Source organism: Rhagoletis zephyria, unplaced genomic scaffold (genome assembly GCF_001687245.7).
Source record: "Rhagoletis zephyria isolate East Lansing unplaced genomic scaffold, Rhagoletis_zephyria_1.1 Rzeph_scaffold_00652, whole genome shotgun sequence".
In the NCBI taxonomy this organism is placed as follows: domain Eukaryota; kingdom Metazoa; phylum Arthropoda; class Insecta; order Diptera; family Tephritidae; genus Rhagoletis; species Rhagoletis zephyria.
In genome coordinates this window covers 140,216-156,036 of record NW_016157736.1, presented here as the reverse complement: position 1 = coordinate 156,036, position 15,821 = coordinate 140,216, and the positions used below count along the sequence as shown (strand labels likewise).

General features: G+C 41.2%; 1 protein-coding gene across 1 annotated transcript in view; it reads right to left on the bottom strand.

Annotated features, from left to right (window-relative positions):
- The window catches only part of LOC108360908 (glutamate synthase [NADH], amyloplastic), a 149,652-nt gene that overhangs the window by 39,521 nt on the left and 94,310 nt on the right, over positions 1 to 15,821 (bottom strand). Inside the window, exon 9 of the mRNA XM_017613371.1 lies at positions 11,997 to 12,328. Coding sequence (XP_017468860.1) covers positions 11,997 to 12,328 — 332 coding nt within the window. The remainder of the gene's footprint in view (positions 1 to 11,996; positions 12,329 to 15,821) is intronic.

Sequence of the window (15,821 nt, the reverse complement as noted above, 5' to 3'; positions counted from 1 at the left end):
CATTTTTAGTACACTTCTAAGCAAGTTAGGATTTTCTGCTTTTCACCACGTGAAAAAGCATCTCATCTTCCATCCGAATCAACCAAAAAGTGAAAATTGATTTTTTAACACCTAAGCCCCCTGTCCGTAGACCAGGTCACATATATCTAATTTTTTTCAATGTGGTTTCAGAGTGCCTTTTTGTTCAAAATATATTTTTCGGAACTGGTAAATTTGCAGTTGGGTTATTACCACCAAATTTACTGCTGGGTTCACTTTCTTATTATGTGTATTTTTATATATAAGTGAATGTACATATATATAAGGGAAGCGCAATTGTTCTTTATTGGCGCTGTAACCGCCTAAGCATCGCGGCCCGCGTTGAATATTTTCAGAGCAGGAGCGTTTCTGTCCATTCGAACGACATGGCCAAGCCAGCGGAGCCGCTGAATTTTAATTAGCTGCACTATGTCCATATTGTTGTAAAGCTCATACAGCTCATCGTTAAATCATCTGCGATATTCGCCATCACCAACGCGTAAAGGCCCGTAAATCTTTCGCAGAATCATTCTCTCGAAAACTCCAAGCGCCAAGTTCTCATCAGATGCTTTCATTGTACATGCCTCCGCGCCATACACCGGCACAGGCATAATGAGCGACTTAAAGAGTGTGATCTTTGTACGACGAAAGAGGACTTTACTTCTCAATTACTTGCTCAGCCCAAAGTAGCACTTGTTGGCAAGAGTGATTCTCCGTTGGATTTCGATGCTGTCATTATTATTGGTGTTAATGCTGGTTCCCAAATAAACGAAGACGTCTACTTTTTCAAACTTGTAACTGTCAACAGTGACGTGGGTGCCAAGACGCGTATGCTCTGACTGTTTGTGTGCTGACAGGAGATACTTCGTTTTGTCCTCGTTCACCACCAGACCCATTCGCTTTGCTTCTCTATCCAATCCCGAGAAGGCAGAACAGACGTAGCCCTTGTTTTTACCGATAATATCGATGTCGTCGGCATACGCCAGCAATTGTACGCTCTTATAAAGTATNACCGATAATATCGATGTCGTCGGCATACGCCAGCAATTGTACGCTCTTGTAAAGTATTGTGCCTGAGAGGTTTAGTTCTGCGGCTCTTATTATCATCTCCAACATCAGATTAAAGGAAATCACCCGAAAGGGAGTGTTCTTGTCTGAAACCTCGTTTGGTATCAAACGGCTCGGAGAGGTCCTTCCCTATTCTGACGGAGCTGGTGGTATTGCTCAACGTCATTTTACACAGCCGTGTTAGTTTCGCGGGGATACCAAATTTAGACATCGCGGCATAGAGGCAACTTCCCTTCGTGCTGTCGAAAGCGGCTTTGAAATCGACAAATATGTGTGTCGATCCTATTCTCTCGGGTCTTTTCCAAGATTTGGCGTATTGTGAATACCTGATCTATGGTGGATTTTCCAGGCCTAAGGCCACAATCAGTTCGATGACGATGGGCTTCAGTCTTTTGCACAATACACTCGATAAGACCTTATAACCTATGCTCAGAAGGCTGATTCCGCGGTAGTTGGCGCGTATGCCTGGGTCGCCTTTCTTGTTGATTTAGCAGAGCACAGTTAAATTTCAGTCGTCGGGCATACGTTCATCTGACCATATTCTGCATACGAGCTGATGCATGCATCTGATCAGCTCCTCGCCCCCGTACTTGAATAGCTCGGCTGGCAGGCCGTCAGCNCCTGGGTCGCCTTTCTTGTTGATTTAGCAGAGCACAGTTAAATTTCAGTCGTCGGGCATACGTTCATCTGACCATATTCTGCATACGAGCTGATGCATGCATCTGATCAGCTCCTCGCCCCCGTACTTGAATAGCTCGGCTGGCAGGCCGTCAGCTCCAGCAGCTTTGTTGTTTTTCAGCCGCGTAATCGCTATTCGTACCTCGTCCTAGTCAGGCGGTGGGACAGCTACTCCATCATCACCGACTGGGGACACGGATTCGTCTTCTTCACTACTTTCAGGGCTGCTACCATGCAGTAGGTTGTAAAAGTGTTCCCTCCACAATTTAAGTATATTCTGGACATCGGCCACTAGGTCGCAATTGTTGTTCTGACAGGAGTTCGCCCCGGTCTTGAAACCTTCCGTAAGTCGCCTAACCCTCTGGTAGAATTTTCGGGCGTTCTTCCTGTCGGCCAGCATCTCATGCTCTTTGCACTCACGTATTACAGCAGGGATACTATCGATAGCACCGCCACTCGATAGCTTTTGAAACGATAGTTGAAAACATCGATAGTATCGATAGTACTATCGTCGTGAAAGGTATTGAATTGAAACGCTCAATTGCTTGAAAATTAAATAATTAATAAATTTATAAAATTTGCAAATGACTTGGTACATTAAAGGGATTGTATATATTTATTTTAAACTTGAGTGCATCGAAAAGAAATTCTTATAATAATAAAATAAACTTATTAATTTATGCGTCTGAATTATATAACTTATATACATACACTTGCACCCCCTGAATAGCGACAGGCAAAATCTGAATTTATTTTTTATATGGCAAAATTAAATTCGGATTTTGTTTGTCCATTTTGAAGTGCAAAGGAGTGAAATTGGCTATAAAAATGCATTTACAATACTACAAAACAAACAAAATAAAAGATATTCGTTTAAATTGATAACTCATACTTATAAAAGTTCAACTGAGATCAAATACGGAGGCGCATATCAAAATCCTAACATAGGAAATTATTAACATTTTACCATATTATAAGAAAATGAATATAGTACTGCTCAAAATAATAGCATTACAAAATTTTTTAGCAGTTTTGCGTTCCTTGAAAAGAGCTTTAAGGTATTTCTACTGAAATAAGTCTGTGTATATTGGATTTCTGTAGAACTACGATACTGATCAATTTTTAAATCGCCACCAACTATACCATACAGTTTCAAGGACAGATTCACCATCGAACCGGATCATTGTTGCTGCCAGGGAGTGAATGGGAAAAAGTACTTCAAATTTATTTCGTTTTGCGATTAACCGTGCTGTGAAACGCCAGATTATTAGAGAATTTCAAGAACTTCTCCAGGAACATACACTTACGTTAGGTTATAAAAGACGACAATGGAAATATGCCTTCTGACAACCACCAAGCCGTAATATTAGCAGATAAATGTACCACTGGTAATCGTGAACGTAAATTGTTGGTGAAAATGTTGGACCAAAATATTTCAGTAAAAGAAATTATTTTTGGGCGGGATGAAGTTCGCTGGGTCGGCTACTTATTAAATAATTCTGTCACCCTCAGTTTTTTTACAACAGCATTTAAGTAAAATTTAATAACATACGCTTGAAAACTGTACTTACTGAAGAAAAATAAAGAGCCTTTTCAATTTATTTAGGATTTTCGGGAATATTTACTATCAAGTACATCCTTTTTAGTAGGGATGTGCCGGTTACCCGGTAGATATACGGAATCCGGCCGGATACTGGTTAAAATCCGGCCGGATTCCGATTACAGAAGATCCTATTTAAAAATCTAGTTCAGATTTTTTTGTTATTTTTATAATCAAATTTAATAGTATGTAATTAGTAATTGGAGTTAAAAATTTATATATTTTTCATTATGAAAATAAGCATTTCTTTCCGCATTATCGGTCAAGAACCCATTTCTATTTTCAACATAAATGCTACCCGATGCACTAAGTACTCTTTTTACGTTCGCACAGATACTTCATTGCCGGTGTAAACAAATTTGGAAATTCTTTGCGACTATAATAATAATAGATTGGTGCTTACACATTTGTTAGTGTGTGAGCGGGTTTCTCCTCCGATTTGTGGCGTTCGCATTGATGTTGTCACACAAGGGGAGGGCAGAAATACACTCGAAGGTTTGTCATTGCCTGCCGAGGGGCGACCGCTATTAGAAAAACCTTTTTTATGCTGGGTTGAACCGGGCTTGAAACCAGGCTAACCGTTACACCACAGCGGCCGTCTATGATTCCACCAAATGAAAGGATCTTCTTGTCTGGATATGTCCACAAAGGATTGCCAATTATCCTGGTCTCGCTCTTCAATAGAATCTTTCACAAGAATTCGGCCAGTTTCATATGATTCAGCAGGTTTCTCCATGCTAACTGATTTAAGGTCCTTGTTATGAGTTGCATTCGCTTTTCGATCTTCATTGGTTATCGAAGATCGAATGTGAAATTCGTATTATGAGCTACGCATCCGTGTCGAAAGTTTCGTTGTGTATGGAATTTTCTGTCGAACAGAATTTTACTTTTGACGCTGTGTGAAAACTATATGATTTTGCGTTTGTTTTCTTGCTTTTTGGCGGTTAGACATCAATTTTTATTAAAATCATGCAGGTCTGACGTCATGAATGCTAAACACACTCTCGAAAGGCTGGTTGCACTGATCCGGGATGACTTCTGAGAACAAAATCGCAGATATGTTGATAGTTTTAAAATATTTTAAATAGTTTTGGCCCGAGGGCATTGCTGCAGCAGGTTTTGTGTAGCGGACAGCAGGTCTACAAACGCCTCTTTAGACAGTCGAAATTTTTATTAAATCTGTAGACGAATTTCTTAAATATAATATATATCAAAATATATTCAAAAGACTCAACTTACACGTTTTCTACTCCTTACCAGTTTACTAATCGTCGTCGAATCGTTGACCAGAACTCCGTTGTACCCATTTTTACCAAGTTTTTATAAACTCGCCTTTTTTACTTCATCTTAATTTGTTCACATTTAAATAAACATGTATAAGGACACTATTTGGTTTGCCCGATTTATGAACAAAGGTTTTCAGCGGTGAAAACTATGCTATTGTGAATAACCTAAACGAGATTCGCAATAGCGCTATTCTTCATCGAATTAGCGTCATAATACCAAATGAAAATTCGTTCGATCAGCGCTTTCGACCACAGTCGAAGATCGAATGCAACTCATAATAGGGTCGTATATTTTCGAATTATTTAGTTCACCATCTACCCAGTTTTTAGATTTATTGATGTCAGACAAGAAAACGAGTTTCGAAACGTGTGTCACAAAATATTGCAACAATGAAGCTGTACGGACATTTCGGGAAGCGAAACGATATGTAATTCAGCATATTAGTTCGATTTTTACACGTTTTTAAACAAAAAAATCAATCACGAATTTTTTCTTACCCGCGGCGTTCATTGTTGTTTATCTTTTGTCTTTGACGTTTCTCATCTATTTACCAAAACTAATCGATAATGCGGGTTGCAGACGTAGAAGTTATCTTTTTAATACAGGATTATATCATAAGTTGTACTTCGGAAGAGGAATTGTGTATTCTTAATTACGTATTGGATGGTTAAGCTCGAAAAAGCAGATAATCTAGCTAAACAAACAAACCTAAAATAACAATATTGTGAAATTTATTAAGGGCAGCAGTCTATTGCTGTTATTTTTTACAGAATATCCGGAATCTGGTTATCCGGCAAAATCTCTATCCGGCACATCTCTACTTTTTAGTGTCCAACAGTAGTCAGCTAACTAACATACATTCCCACGACTGCCAGTTCTACGTACCGGAATGACTCGGGTTTTACCCGACCAAGGGCTGTTGTTTCGGATCTAACCCTGTTTAGGTCGGCGAAATCCCTCAAAAGTTGTACGTCCATAGGGCTACTTCTTCTTTGCATACTTCTGCTCAGGGCTGGCATTGAGTCAAACCCTGGACCAGAAACATATACCTGCTGGGTGTGCCAGAGACGATTACACCACAACTCCACCTCCGTCAGATGAAACACGTGCAATCGGTGGAGCCATCTCCGAGTTTGCTCAGGCCTCACGACTCACAGGCAATGGACCACTGCGTACGTGGCCCCTTGCTGCGACAATCGAGCTGCTTCCACGTCACAATAGAGTCCGCCTGACCAACTCAACAAAAACACAACCGCACCACAACACAATACAATAGACAATACCACAGACACAACAGACCACACTACGGATACAACTGCACCACCACCCACACGCCACCGCCAACAACTTCNACAATCGAGCTGCCTCCACGTCACAATAGAGTCCGCCTGACCAACTCAACAAAAACACAACCGCACCACAACACAATACAATAGACAATACCACAGACACAACAGACCACACTACGGATACAACTGCACCACCACCCACACGCCACCGCCAACAACTTCTAGTTCCTCCGACAATCTGAAGGTGTGTCAGTCCAGGATATTCTGCAATGTGACATCAGTCAAGTACAATACATGCCTGGGCTGGTGTCACTTTAGGGCATGCTCAAGACTGCGCACCACGCGAGATTGGACGAGGGACTATGAGGGCCCATGCTGAGCTGCTCGGTCGCAACCCCCAGCTGCGACACCGCCCACTAAGACCACAGGGCAACAGCCTCAGAAACACAGCATGTGGCGGCACGGTAACACATATTACTAACACCCCACATTCCAGTAAGTCTCCCTTGGCATACGAAGATTTTACAATTCAACTGTAACGGACTTCAGAACAAGATCGAGGCGATAACAGTCTTCATGGGTCGGCACGGAATATTAATAGCTGCGGTCCAAGAGACGAAGCTGCGCGGCAATTCAACACTGTTTAATTGCGCCGCATACAACGTGCCCCGTCTAGATCGCGAGCGAGATAATGGTGGAGGCCTAGCGTTCATAACGCACCACACCGTGCAGTATCGTCTTATCGAAGCAGGCATCGACCGCAAGGATACCACCCTAGAATGTCAGGGAATTGCTACCCGGTGAGGTGATGTCGAGCTCGAAATATTCAACGTATGTATACCACCTGCCACCAGCTGCCCGGCAGGATATCACCCCCTGAAATAGGTGCGCTGCTCAGAGGTTAAAACCGTATGGTAGTTGGTGACTTCAATGCGCACCACGAACTTTGGCATTCAAGCCTGTCAAACGATCGTAGGGGAACACAATTGGCTGAGCAGATAGNCGGCAATTCAACACTGTTTAATTGCGCCGCATACAACGTGCACCTCTGGATCGCGAGCGAGATAATGGTGGAGGCTAGAATGTCAGGGAATTGCTACCCGGTGAGGTGATGTCGAGCTCGAAATATTCAACGTATGTATACCACCTGCCACCAGCTGCCCGGCAGGATATCACCCCCTGAAATAGGTGCGCTGCTCAGAGGTTAAAACCGTATGGTAGTTGGTGACTTCAATGCGCACCACGAACTTTGGCATTCAAGCCTGTCAAACGATCGTAGGGGAACACAATTGGCTGAGCAGATAGATGACTCGACATTCTGCACAATGAACGACGACGCACCCACCAGGATTATGGGCAGCTACTGCAGCTCGCCAGACCTAACAATAGTCAGCGCTGTTCTGATAAACAGTATCATGGCGACCTCTGCTGATTTTAGCATCGGACCATCTGCCCATAATCATCTCGATTGATAAACCAGCCGACTTTGCCTCCGTAGATCACCGGACCTATGTCTACTTTTCTAAAGCTTATTGGAAAATCTTCGCGGATGTTACTGAAAGCGCCTTCGCTGCACTACCCATACCAACCGACGTTCACGTAGGTGAACGTAAATTCCACAGGGTTGTCACTGCTGCTGCAGCCCGCTTCATCCCAGCGGGATGCATCTCGGACCCTCCTCCGAATTTTCCAGCTGAAGCGGCTGTCCTAGCGATGAGTGCGACAACCTTCGTCAGGCCGATCCCTAAAATCCCCGTATTAGGGATCTCATCTCGGAGATTCGGCAACTTGTAAGCGGAAGAAATGGGAAGAGCATCTGAAGACCTGCAACTTCGCCTCTGGTGTGCGTAAGCTTTGGTCAACCGAGAGATCATTGTCCAACCCGCCGAAGCGTGCCGACAGAGTTGAAATAGACTTTGGTGAACACACTTCGTCGAACCCGGAGCGATGCGTGAGCTATTTTAGCTGACAGTTCATCTAACATCCTTCGGAGGATAAAGCCAAACGTCGAGTGACCAAAAGGCTGCACAAACTGCCAAAACCTAGTGCGCCTCTTGTTTTCAAAAGCGGTGAGGTAAGGGTAGCCACCGGGAAGGAGAAAGCCTCCAAAGCCATTGGCCCCGACGGAATATACATGCTGATGCTGAAAAACTTGGGTCCTACGGGAGTAGCGTACCTAACGGAGGTCCCCAATTTGTCAATGGCCCCTCTCGTCATTCCAGACATCTGGGAAATGGGGAGACCGGTCCCACTGCTCAAACCGGGGAAACCAGCCAACACCCTCTTTTCCCCGGTAGCGAAGACACTAAAGGCTTTGCTACTGCCGTATTTTACAAACCACCTGACTAGCGAAGCATCAGCATGGGTTCCGTAAAGTGCATAGCACAACAACAGCACTTAACGCCATAAATACCCAGATAACTCGGGGGCCTAAACCGAAAGCGCCCCTGTGAGAGAACCATTCTAGCAGCGCTGGACCTGTCTAAGGCGTTTGACACTGTCAGCCATTCAACGCTACTAGAAGACATAGAGGCCTCGTGTCTCCCACAGGGACTCAAACGGCGAATTACCAGAGTGGTCGTCACTCATCAGTAACTTTTAGAGACAAATCGAGCACACCGAGGAAAATAATACAGGGGGTTCCACAGGTTGGTGTCCTTTTCCCATTGCTGTTTAACTTTTACATTTCAAAGCTCCCTGAACCACTAGAGGGAGTCTCGATTGTCTCTTATGCTGACGACTGCTCGATCATAGCGTCCGGGAATGGAATTGATGACTTGTTCTCGAAAGTTAACGGTTATTTCGCCGAGCTTTCTCGCTTCTTCACTGCACGGAGCGTAACCGTCTCCCCTACAAAATCCTGAGCCACACTATTTTCCACCTGGACGAAGGAGGTCAGACTCCAACTGGGAATTCACGTCGATGATATACCAAGCCGACGATACTCGGAGTAATATTCGATAGTCTGCTCTCCTTCTCGGCGCATACAACCGCAATGGTCAACAAAGTACAAAGCCGCAACAAGGTCCTCAAGTCGCTAGCCGCCAAAGACAAAGAAACGTTGCTGGCAACGTACAAGACAATTGGCCGGCCGGTTCTGAACTACGCTGCGCCCGCGTGGTCACCGGGGACTAGTAGGACGCAGTGGATAAAGTTGCAGACTAGCCAGAACACGGCACTGAGGACAGCGGCAGGATGCTTCCATCCAAACAGGCAACGCCTTGCTCTCGCCCAGGCACGTCAGGAGGCATCTCTACGAACTGACGGACGAAGTCCAGAGGTTCACCGAACAACCTCTGGATCCGACAGCTTAACGACAGGCCTTGAATAGCATTCACAGAGAGGCAGTCTAGAGTTATGTAGACTCCCGACCTGTGAATGCCTTTATCGGCATACAACCACCAGACGTGTACGAGACAGAACTTCGTCTGCCTCGGGAGACTCGGACCACAATAGCCCAACTGCGCTCCGGTTACTGCAGCACGTTGAACTCATACTTGAGCAGATTAAACTAAAATATTCCCAATGAATGCCCGGCAAGCGGAGAGTCGCCCCATGACTCGCAGCATCTCTTCGTATACCCTCTAAATCCGACCACGCTAACGTCCTGTTCCTATGGATAGACCCAGTCGGGGATGCACACTTCCTAGAGCTGCCGTTAGTAGAGCTTGACGACAACGATTGAAAGACTAACCAATCTGGGCGGGGTTGTTGTAGCGGCTACGACAACAGCAACAATATATTTGGACTCCATTTGCCCTGCTACCATTTTTCTATGTTATTTAACTTAAATAAATATCACGATATTTGAAAACAATAATATTAAAATATTTGTTCAAACGGAACATTTGAAAATATGTACGCAGTAGCTGAGCGTGCGACTATTTGTAATCTTTCATGAGGTACCAGGTTCGTATTCCGGCAGACGAACATATTTACAAGTATTTATAAAAATATAATTAATTGCTGAGTATAATTAGCTATGAAAAAGCTAATGTGAAGTTCAGAATAAAAAATTTCAGAAAAACAGCCGGAAAACTATTCGTTTCACAACCATTCGTGGCACTTTTCTATTTACCTTTCTGTCACTTTTCGGATACTTTTCCGGATTTTTTTCTGGCAGTACACATATATTTACATACAAGCATATACAGATTATTAATGACGATCTAAATTACACTGTGTGACCAAAAAAACTTAATATACTTTTTCGAGGTTCACACGTGTTTTAGGTCTAATGAAGCAGAAAAATCTGCATACTGAGAATTTTAAATACACCCTCAAAATTTGGGCTTAACGTCGTACTTTATCTGAAATCCTTAAAGCAGTGGTTCAGTTATGATCCTGACCAAATCCCTACTTGTATTCTTATAAATTGCGCTGATTATCTCTATGAGCCGTTAACTGCGTCATTTAATTTGTCTCTTAAAGAGAGCGTTTTTCCCACTATATAGAAGGAATCGTTCATAACCCCGTTACATAACAGCGGTAGCAGATCTTCAGTGGAGAACTACCGGGGAATAGCTAAGCTTTCTGCAATTCCTAAATTATTTGAAGAAATTATAACAAATCAGTTGACGCATTCTATCTCTTCTAGCATTTCATATAGTCAACATGAATTGTGCAAGGGCAAATCAACTTCTACAAAATTTACTTGAATTAACATCCTATATCTCAAAAGCATTTAGTGAAAGCAAAACTGTTGATGTTATATGTATATACTGACTTCAGTAAAGCAAAGTGTGCCACTCGTTGCTCATCTACAAACTTGATCTTCTTGGTCTTCCACCTAATTTTCTACGTTGGATCTCTTCATACCTCTACGATAGATCACAAAGGGTAATGTTTAAAAATACTATCTCTGACGTCATTGATGTTACTTCAGCAGTCCCTCAAGGTAGCCACCTAGGTCCGATTTTGTATGCAGATGTTGTAAAGCTTTACAAATCTTACATTTCAATTATAGAAAGGTCTTTGCTACAATCAGACTTAAACAGCATGGCTTACTGGTGTCAAGTAAATCTTATGCCTCTAAATCTTAAGAAATGTAGAGTAATGTGCTTCTCGCGAAGAGCTGTTCATCCCGCTTCTTATACAATAGGTAACCATAACCTGGAACAGGTATACAATTTTGTGGACCTTGGTATCACAATGGATCCTAAGCTTAATTTTAATCTTCATATTAATGTGACAGCCAACATGGCTAAAGGTGCACTTGCATTTGTGAAACGATGGTCAAAATAATTTTTTGACCCTTATATCACTAAAACCCTGTTTGCAACATTAGTAAGGCCAATTTTGGAATACGTTTCGGTGGTTTGGAATCCAAGGTATCAAATTTACTCAGATATCTCAGAATTAAATTTACTCAATTCAAAAACAATTGCTACTTTTTGCTTTAAGAAATTTCCGTTGGGATTGTCAATATAACCTTCCACCTTATACGAGCCGATTAAAACTTATAAATCTTCCTTCACTTTCCAGCCGCAGGCAAATGCTTGGTACAATTTTTATAGTTAAATTACTAACAGGCTCAATTTCAAGTCCGCTTCTTCTGGGCGAAGTTAGCCTTAATGTTCCCTCCCGGGTATTAAGACACTTTTGTACCCTATTTCTGAAAACTTGTAAAACTAGTTTTGAATTGCATGACCCACTCAGTTGCTTATGCCAGGATTTTAACTCTCATTCCAGCACATTTGATATATCAGATCCGCTTTTCAGCATTAAGAATTCGATACTGTCCTCTCTCAATAAATGAATAATTAAAATAAAGGCATAAAATCGGCTGATGTATTTAGTTCTGTAGCTGAACAGTTTTAGATCTCGACAATTAACAAACTCCTGCCTATCGTGACTCGGCGCAAAAATTGAAAATACTGGCTCCGTATGTCACGCGGACTGCGCCCCTCGTGCGGATGGGCGGGAATGGAGGGTAAAAAAATCCATTAGGATTATAAAAAAAGGGAAATTTGCTACGCTTTTACGTTTACATAAGTATAAACATATGTAAGTACGTATTTCCACCTTAATATCAAACTTCTGTCCTCACAACTTACCAAGCTATGTGATAACTTAACGTTGATCCGAAGGCACGCTCTTCATTATTTATAAGCAATTTAATTGTTGTATTATCCTCAACGCCATCTAAAACATTCTGAGCCATTTGAATAAGTTTGTAGTCAGCACGCTTTTCCAACTGGAAATCCTGAGGTATGGAGCCTCCTACAATATTTGTACCAGGCCTTAACTCCAAAGCATTTTTTAACAGCAGAGAGAAGTTTAAAGAGTTCGATTTGCTGCTTCCTTTTCTAGATACTTGAAGTAAATCTGTTCGTCCGATTAAATCTTGAAATCGACGAATCCCCAATTCCGCCATGATATTACGAATCTGCAATCATAATAATATTAGTAATTTTTTGTAATCAGCTTGCAAAAGAATCCTAGCTACAAAGCAAGACAAAATTTTATTAAGGACCTGGGTCCAAATTACGGCATTCGTATTCGAACGTAATGAAATTGTAACGGCTTTTCCTCTAATGATATTCAAATTTACGAAGCGCACTTATTATCGAGGGCCGCGATTCCAAAATCACATTTCGAGTCGAGTTTCATTCGAAATCGACTGCATTTATTTGGACCCTGGCACGAACCGTTACAGTAGTGAACGAGTTCAAAATCGTACGAACAAAATTTCGTGACTCGTCAGTCGCCTGAGTAATTTATTTGTCAGCATTCTGAATAACATTTTTCGGTTACAATAGACACTGGTCTGGGCTCGAATCGTAACAGTCGTGAACGAGCAACTCGTCACGCAAAAATGCTTATTTTTTGTTTATAACAGTCGTGAACGTAATGCTCGTTTTATAATTCGGTTTACGAGACGAACAGTACGTTCACGACTTTTATAAACCTAAATATTAATTTTGATGTGACGAGTTGCTCGTTCACGACTGTTACGATTCGATCCATGTATTTTTTTTTTAAGAAAATTACATATATTTTAATCAATGTAATCATGTAATTTTAGTGCTTCATTTGGGCGGTTGCAAAGAATTGGTCTTATCGCGAATTTCGCGTGAATAACTATTTCCAAAAATTATAAAGAAAAACAAAAACAATTTTTCCTAATTTGTTTTTGTTTTGCGTGCTAAATTATGAGAACGATTTATTTACATGGAATTAGTGGTAAGACAATGGTGTACAGAATATGTTGAAACTTTACTTCCAAAAGGATTACGTCACGCTTGTTTCAACAACCGGTTGTACCGGCTACCCATTTCGAAAAAAAACCTACAATAAGATAATAAAACGAAAATATAGATTTATTGGATACTGGCCGGCCGCGGATGCGCGAGGCTTCGTCACGCGCTGAATGTATGCATATGTATGTATTTACGTATTTGGAGAAAGAAATCATATGTCATCATGTACTTCGTTTATTATATACTTAAAAAATCTTGCCTAAATCTGTTAAGTAGCGTGGTCAGAATATCTCGCCTTTCCTCTTACTATGTATAGAGGCTAAGTCTTTTCATTTGACAGTGACGATGCGGAACTGACGCCTAGGCTTATTAGGATTGAATATAGTATATTTCTTAACAGGTGGCAACCATATTAAAAAAATAAGACATTCGTGATTTTCTAGAGACCAATCGCTTTCATTTGACACCTAATTTTTTGTAATCCAACGAACGGTGCGGATCTTATAGTTTTTATACAGGTGGCAACCCTATTAAAATTCTATATAAAAAGGTCACTCTCTTATCGATACAGAGTATATTAGAGAAAATCTCGTCAAAATCCGTTCAGTAGTTTTTAAGATTACCGTGTACAAAGAACTTTCCTTTATACTATGTATCGATTCACTGAATCAGTGTCTGAAGTCAGCACGTCTAACAGTGTGGCGACTAGAACAAGTTAGCTGGACAAAATTATTTTATTAGTGTTTAGGAAAGATACTAAAAGTTTGCATCGGAATTCAGTTTGCCTCACTGTGAAGTTTTTTTCATACATCTAAATTACTCACACTAACAAAGAGGGCATGGGAGGAACAGATGTGAAGATTTCGAGCCTGTATACATGATAAAAGTTGTCAAACAAAATATGTTCCGAAAAAAAGAGAAACATAAACAAGCAGTACCATGCTGTTAAGCTCGTGTAAAGTTAGCAAGCATTTTTTGTTAAAGTTACTTTTTAATCAGAGTTCCTGACAAGATAATAGTTCTACAGTTCCATAATCAAATGTTCAATAGTTCTGTTAATTAAAGCCAAAAAAGCTAAAAACAAAACTAAAATGCTTAATAACTTCACGCAGCAAGCCTTTTCTTCAGGAAAAACAGTTCTGATACCACCAACTTGCGAGAAATAAAGAGTTCTACAGTTCCTTAATAGTCGCGAAGTTTTGAAAAAAAGGACACTAAAATTTATTTTTTTAATTACTTTTTAATCAGAGCTCCTGACAGCAAGGCAATAGTTCTACAGTTACCTAACCAAAATTTCAATAGTTTTGTTAATTTAACCAAAAAAAGCTAAAAAACAAAAATCGCTAGCTAACTTCACGCGCAAGCCTTTATTCAGCAAAAACGGATCTGATATCACCAACTTACAAGAAATAAAGAGTTCTACAGTTCCCTAATAGTCCCGAAAAAAGTTCCGCGAAATCCAAAAGAAAGAAAAGAAAAATTGTTCCATACATTTTTTTTGTAATTACTTTTTAATCAGAGTTCCTACAAAACTGCATACTCAAAATCTTTCTAAGGGCCGTTTTCTCAAGTAGTTCTAAAAATTTATCTGCCCTTTAAAAAAAAAAAATTTGTTCTCCAAAAATGTGTTGAGGGCAGGTAAATTCTAAAAGGTACTTACTCGTAATTTCTACCAGTTTGTTTATTTTTTTTTTTAATATTGCTCAATGGTTGAACCTTTCATTTATATTGTTTCTGTTAAAAAATGGACTATATTCTTATGAAAAATAACTAAAATTAAATAAAGAAAAAATTGTGAAAACTTCTTAATATGTGGGGTGGCTGTAATTTTTTCTACCACTGTATTATAATAAACGTATGGCAATGCCATCCTATAGGTACGGTGACCATATTAACCAACGTAAAATAAAGGATTTTTTTTCAAAACGATTTGGGAATACGCACATACAACTTGTATGATAAAAGTACCTTACCCATATAGTAATTTAAATCAAATGTTTACTAGTTAATTATATTATTGAATTGTACAAGTTTCCCTGCTGTACCGAAAAACGAAGCCAAATCCTTTTCAAGGACTTCGCCATTCTTAGCTACCAAAATGCGTTTACCATAATTCATACTTTATGACGAAGCCAGTACGCAGTGGTTAAAAATTGGAATTTAATGTTCATAATGCCTTCATTTTGCCCGCAATGGGTTGTGCGCTGGGCTTGGGACCCGCCACGTAAAAACCACTTCCAGTGAAGAAGCAAGGCAAAGCCTCGGATGAGACCCCCCTTCTGATGACGACCACGGCAAACGTTTAAAGGACTACGATTTGAGGGCATGCAATTGGAATGTCCGGACCTTAATGGTGAAGGTGGCTCTGCCCGGCTGATTGATGTCCTCGTAAGGACAAAAGCTGACATCACCGCCATCCAAGAAATGCGTTGGACGGGGCAAGGCAAACAATGTCTGGGGCCTTGCGACGTCTACTACAGCTGCCATGTAAAGGAGCGCAAATTCGGTGTTGGATTTGTGGTGGGAGAGAGACTCCGTCGCCGAGTACTGTCGTTCACCCCGGTGGACGAGCGTCTAGCCACAATCCGCATCAAAGCGAGATTCTTCAACATCTCGCTCATCTGCGCCCATGCCCCGACGGAAGAGAAGGATGAGGCATCCAAGGATCTCTTCTATGAG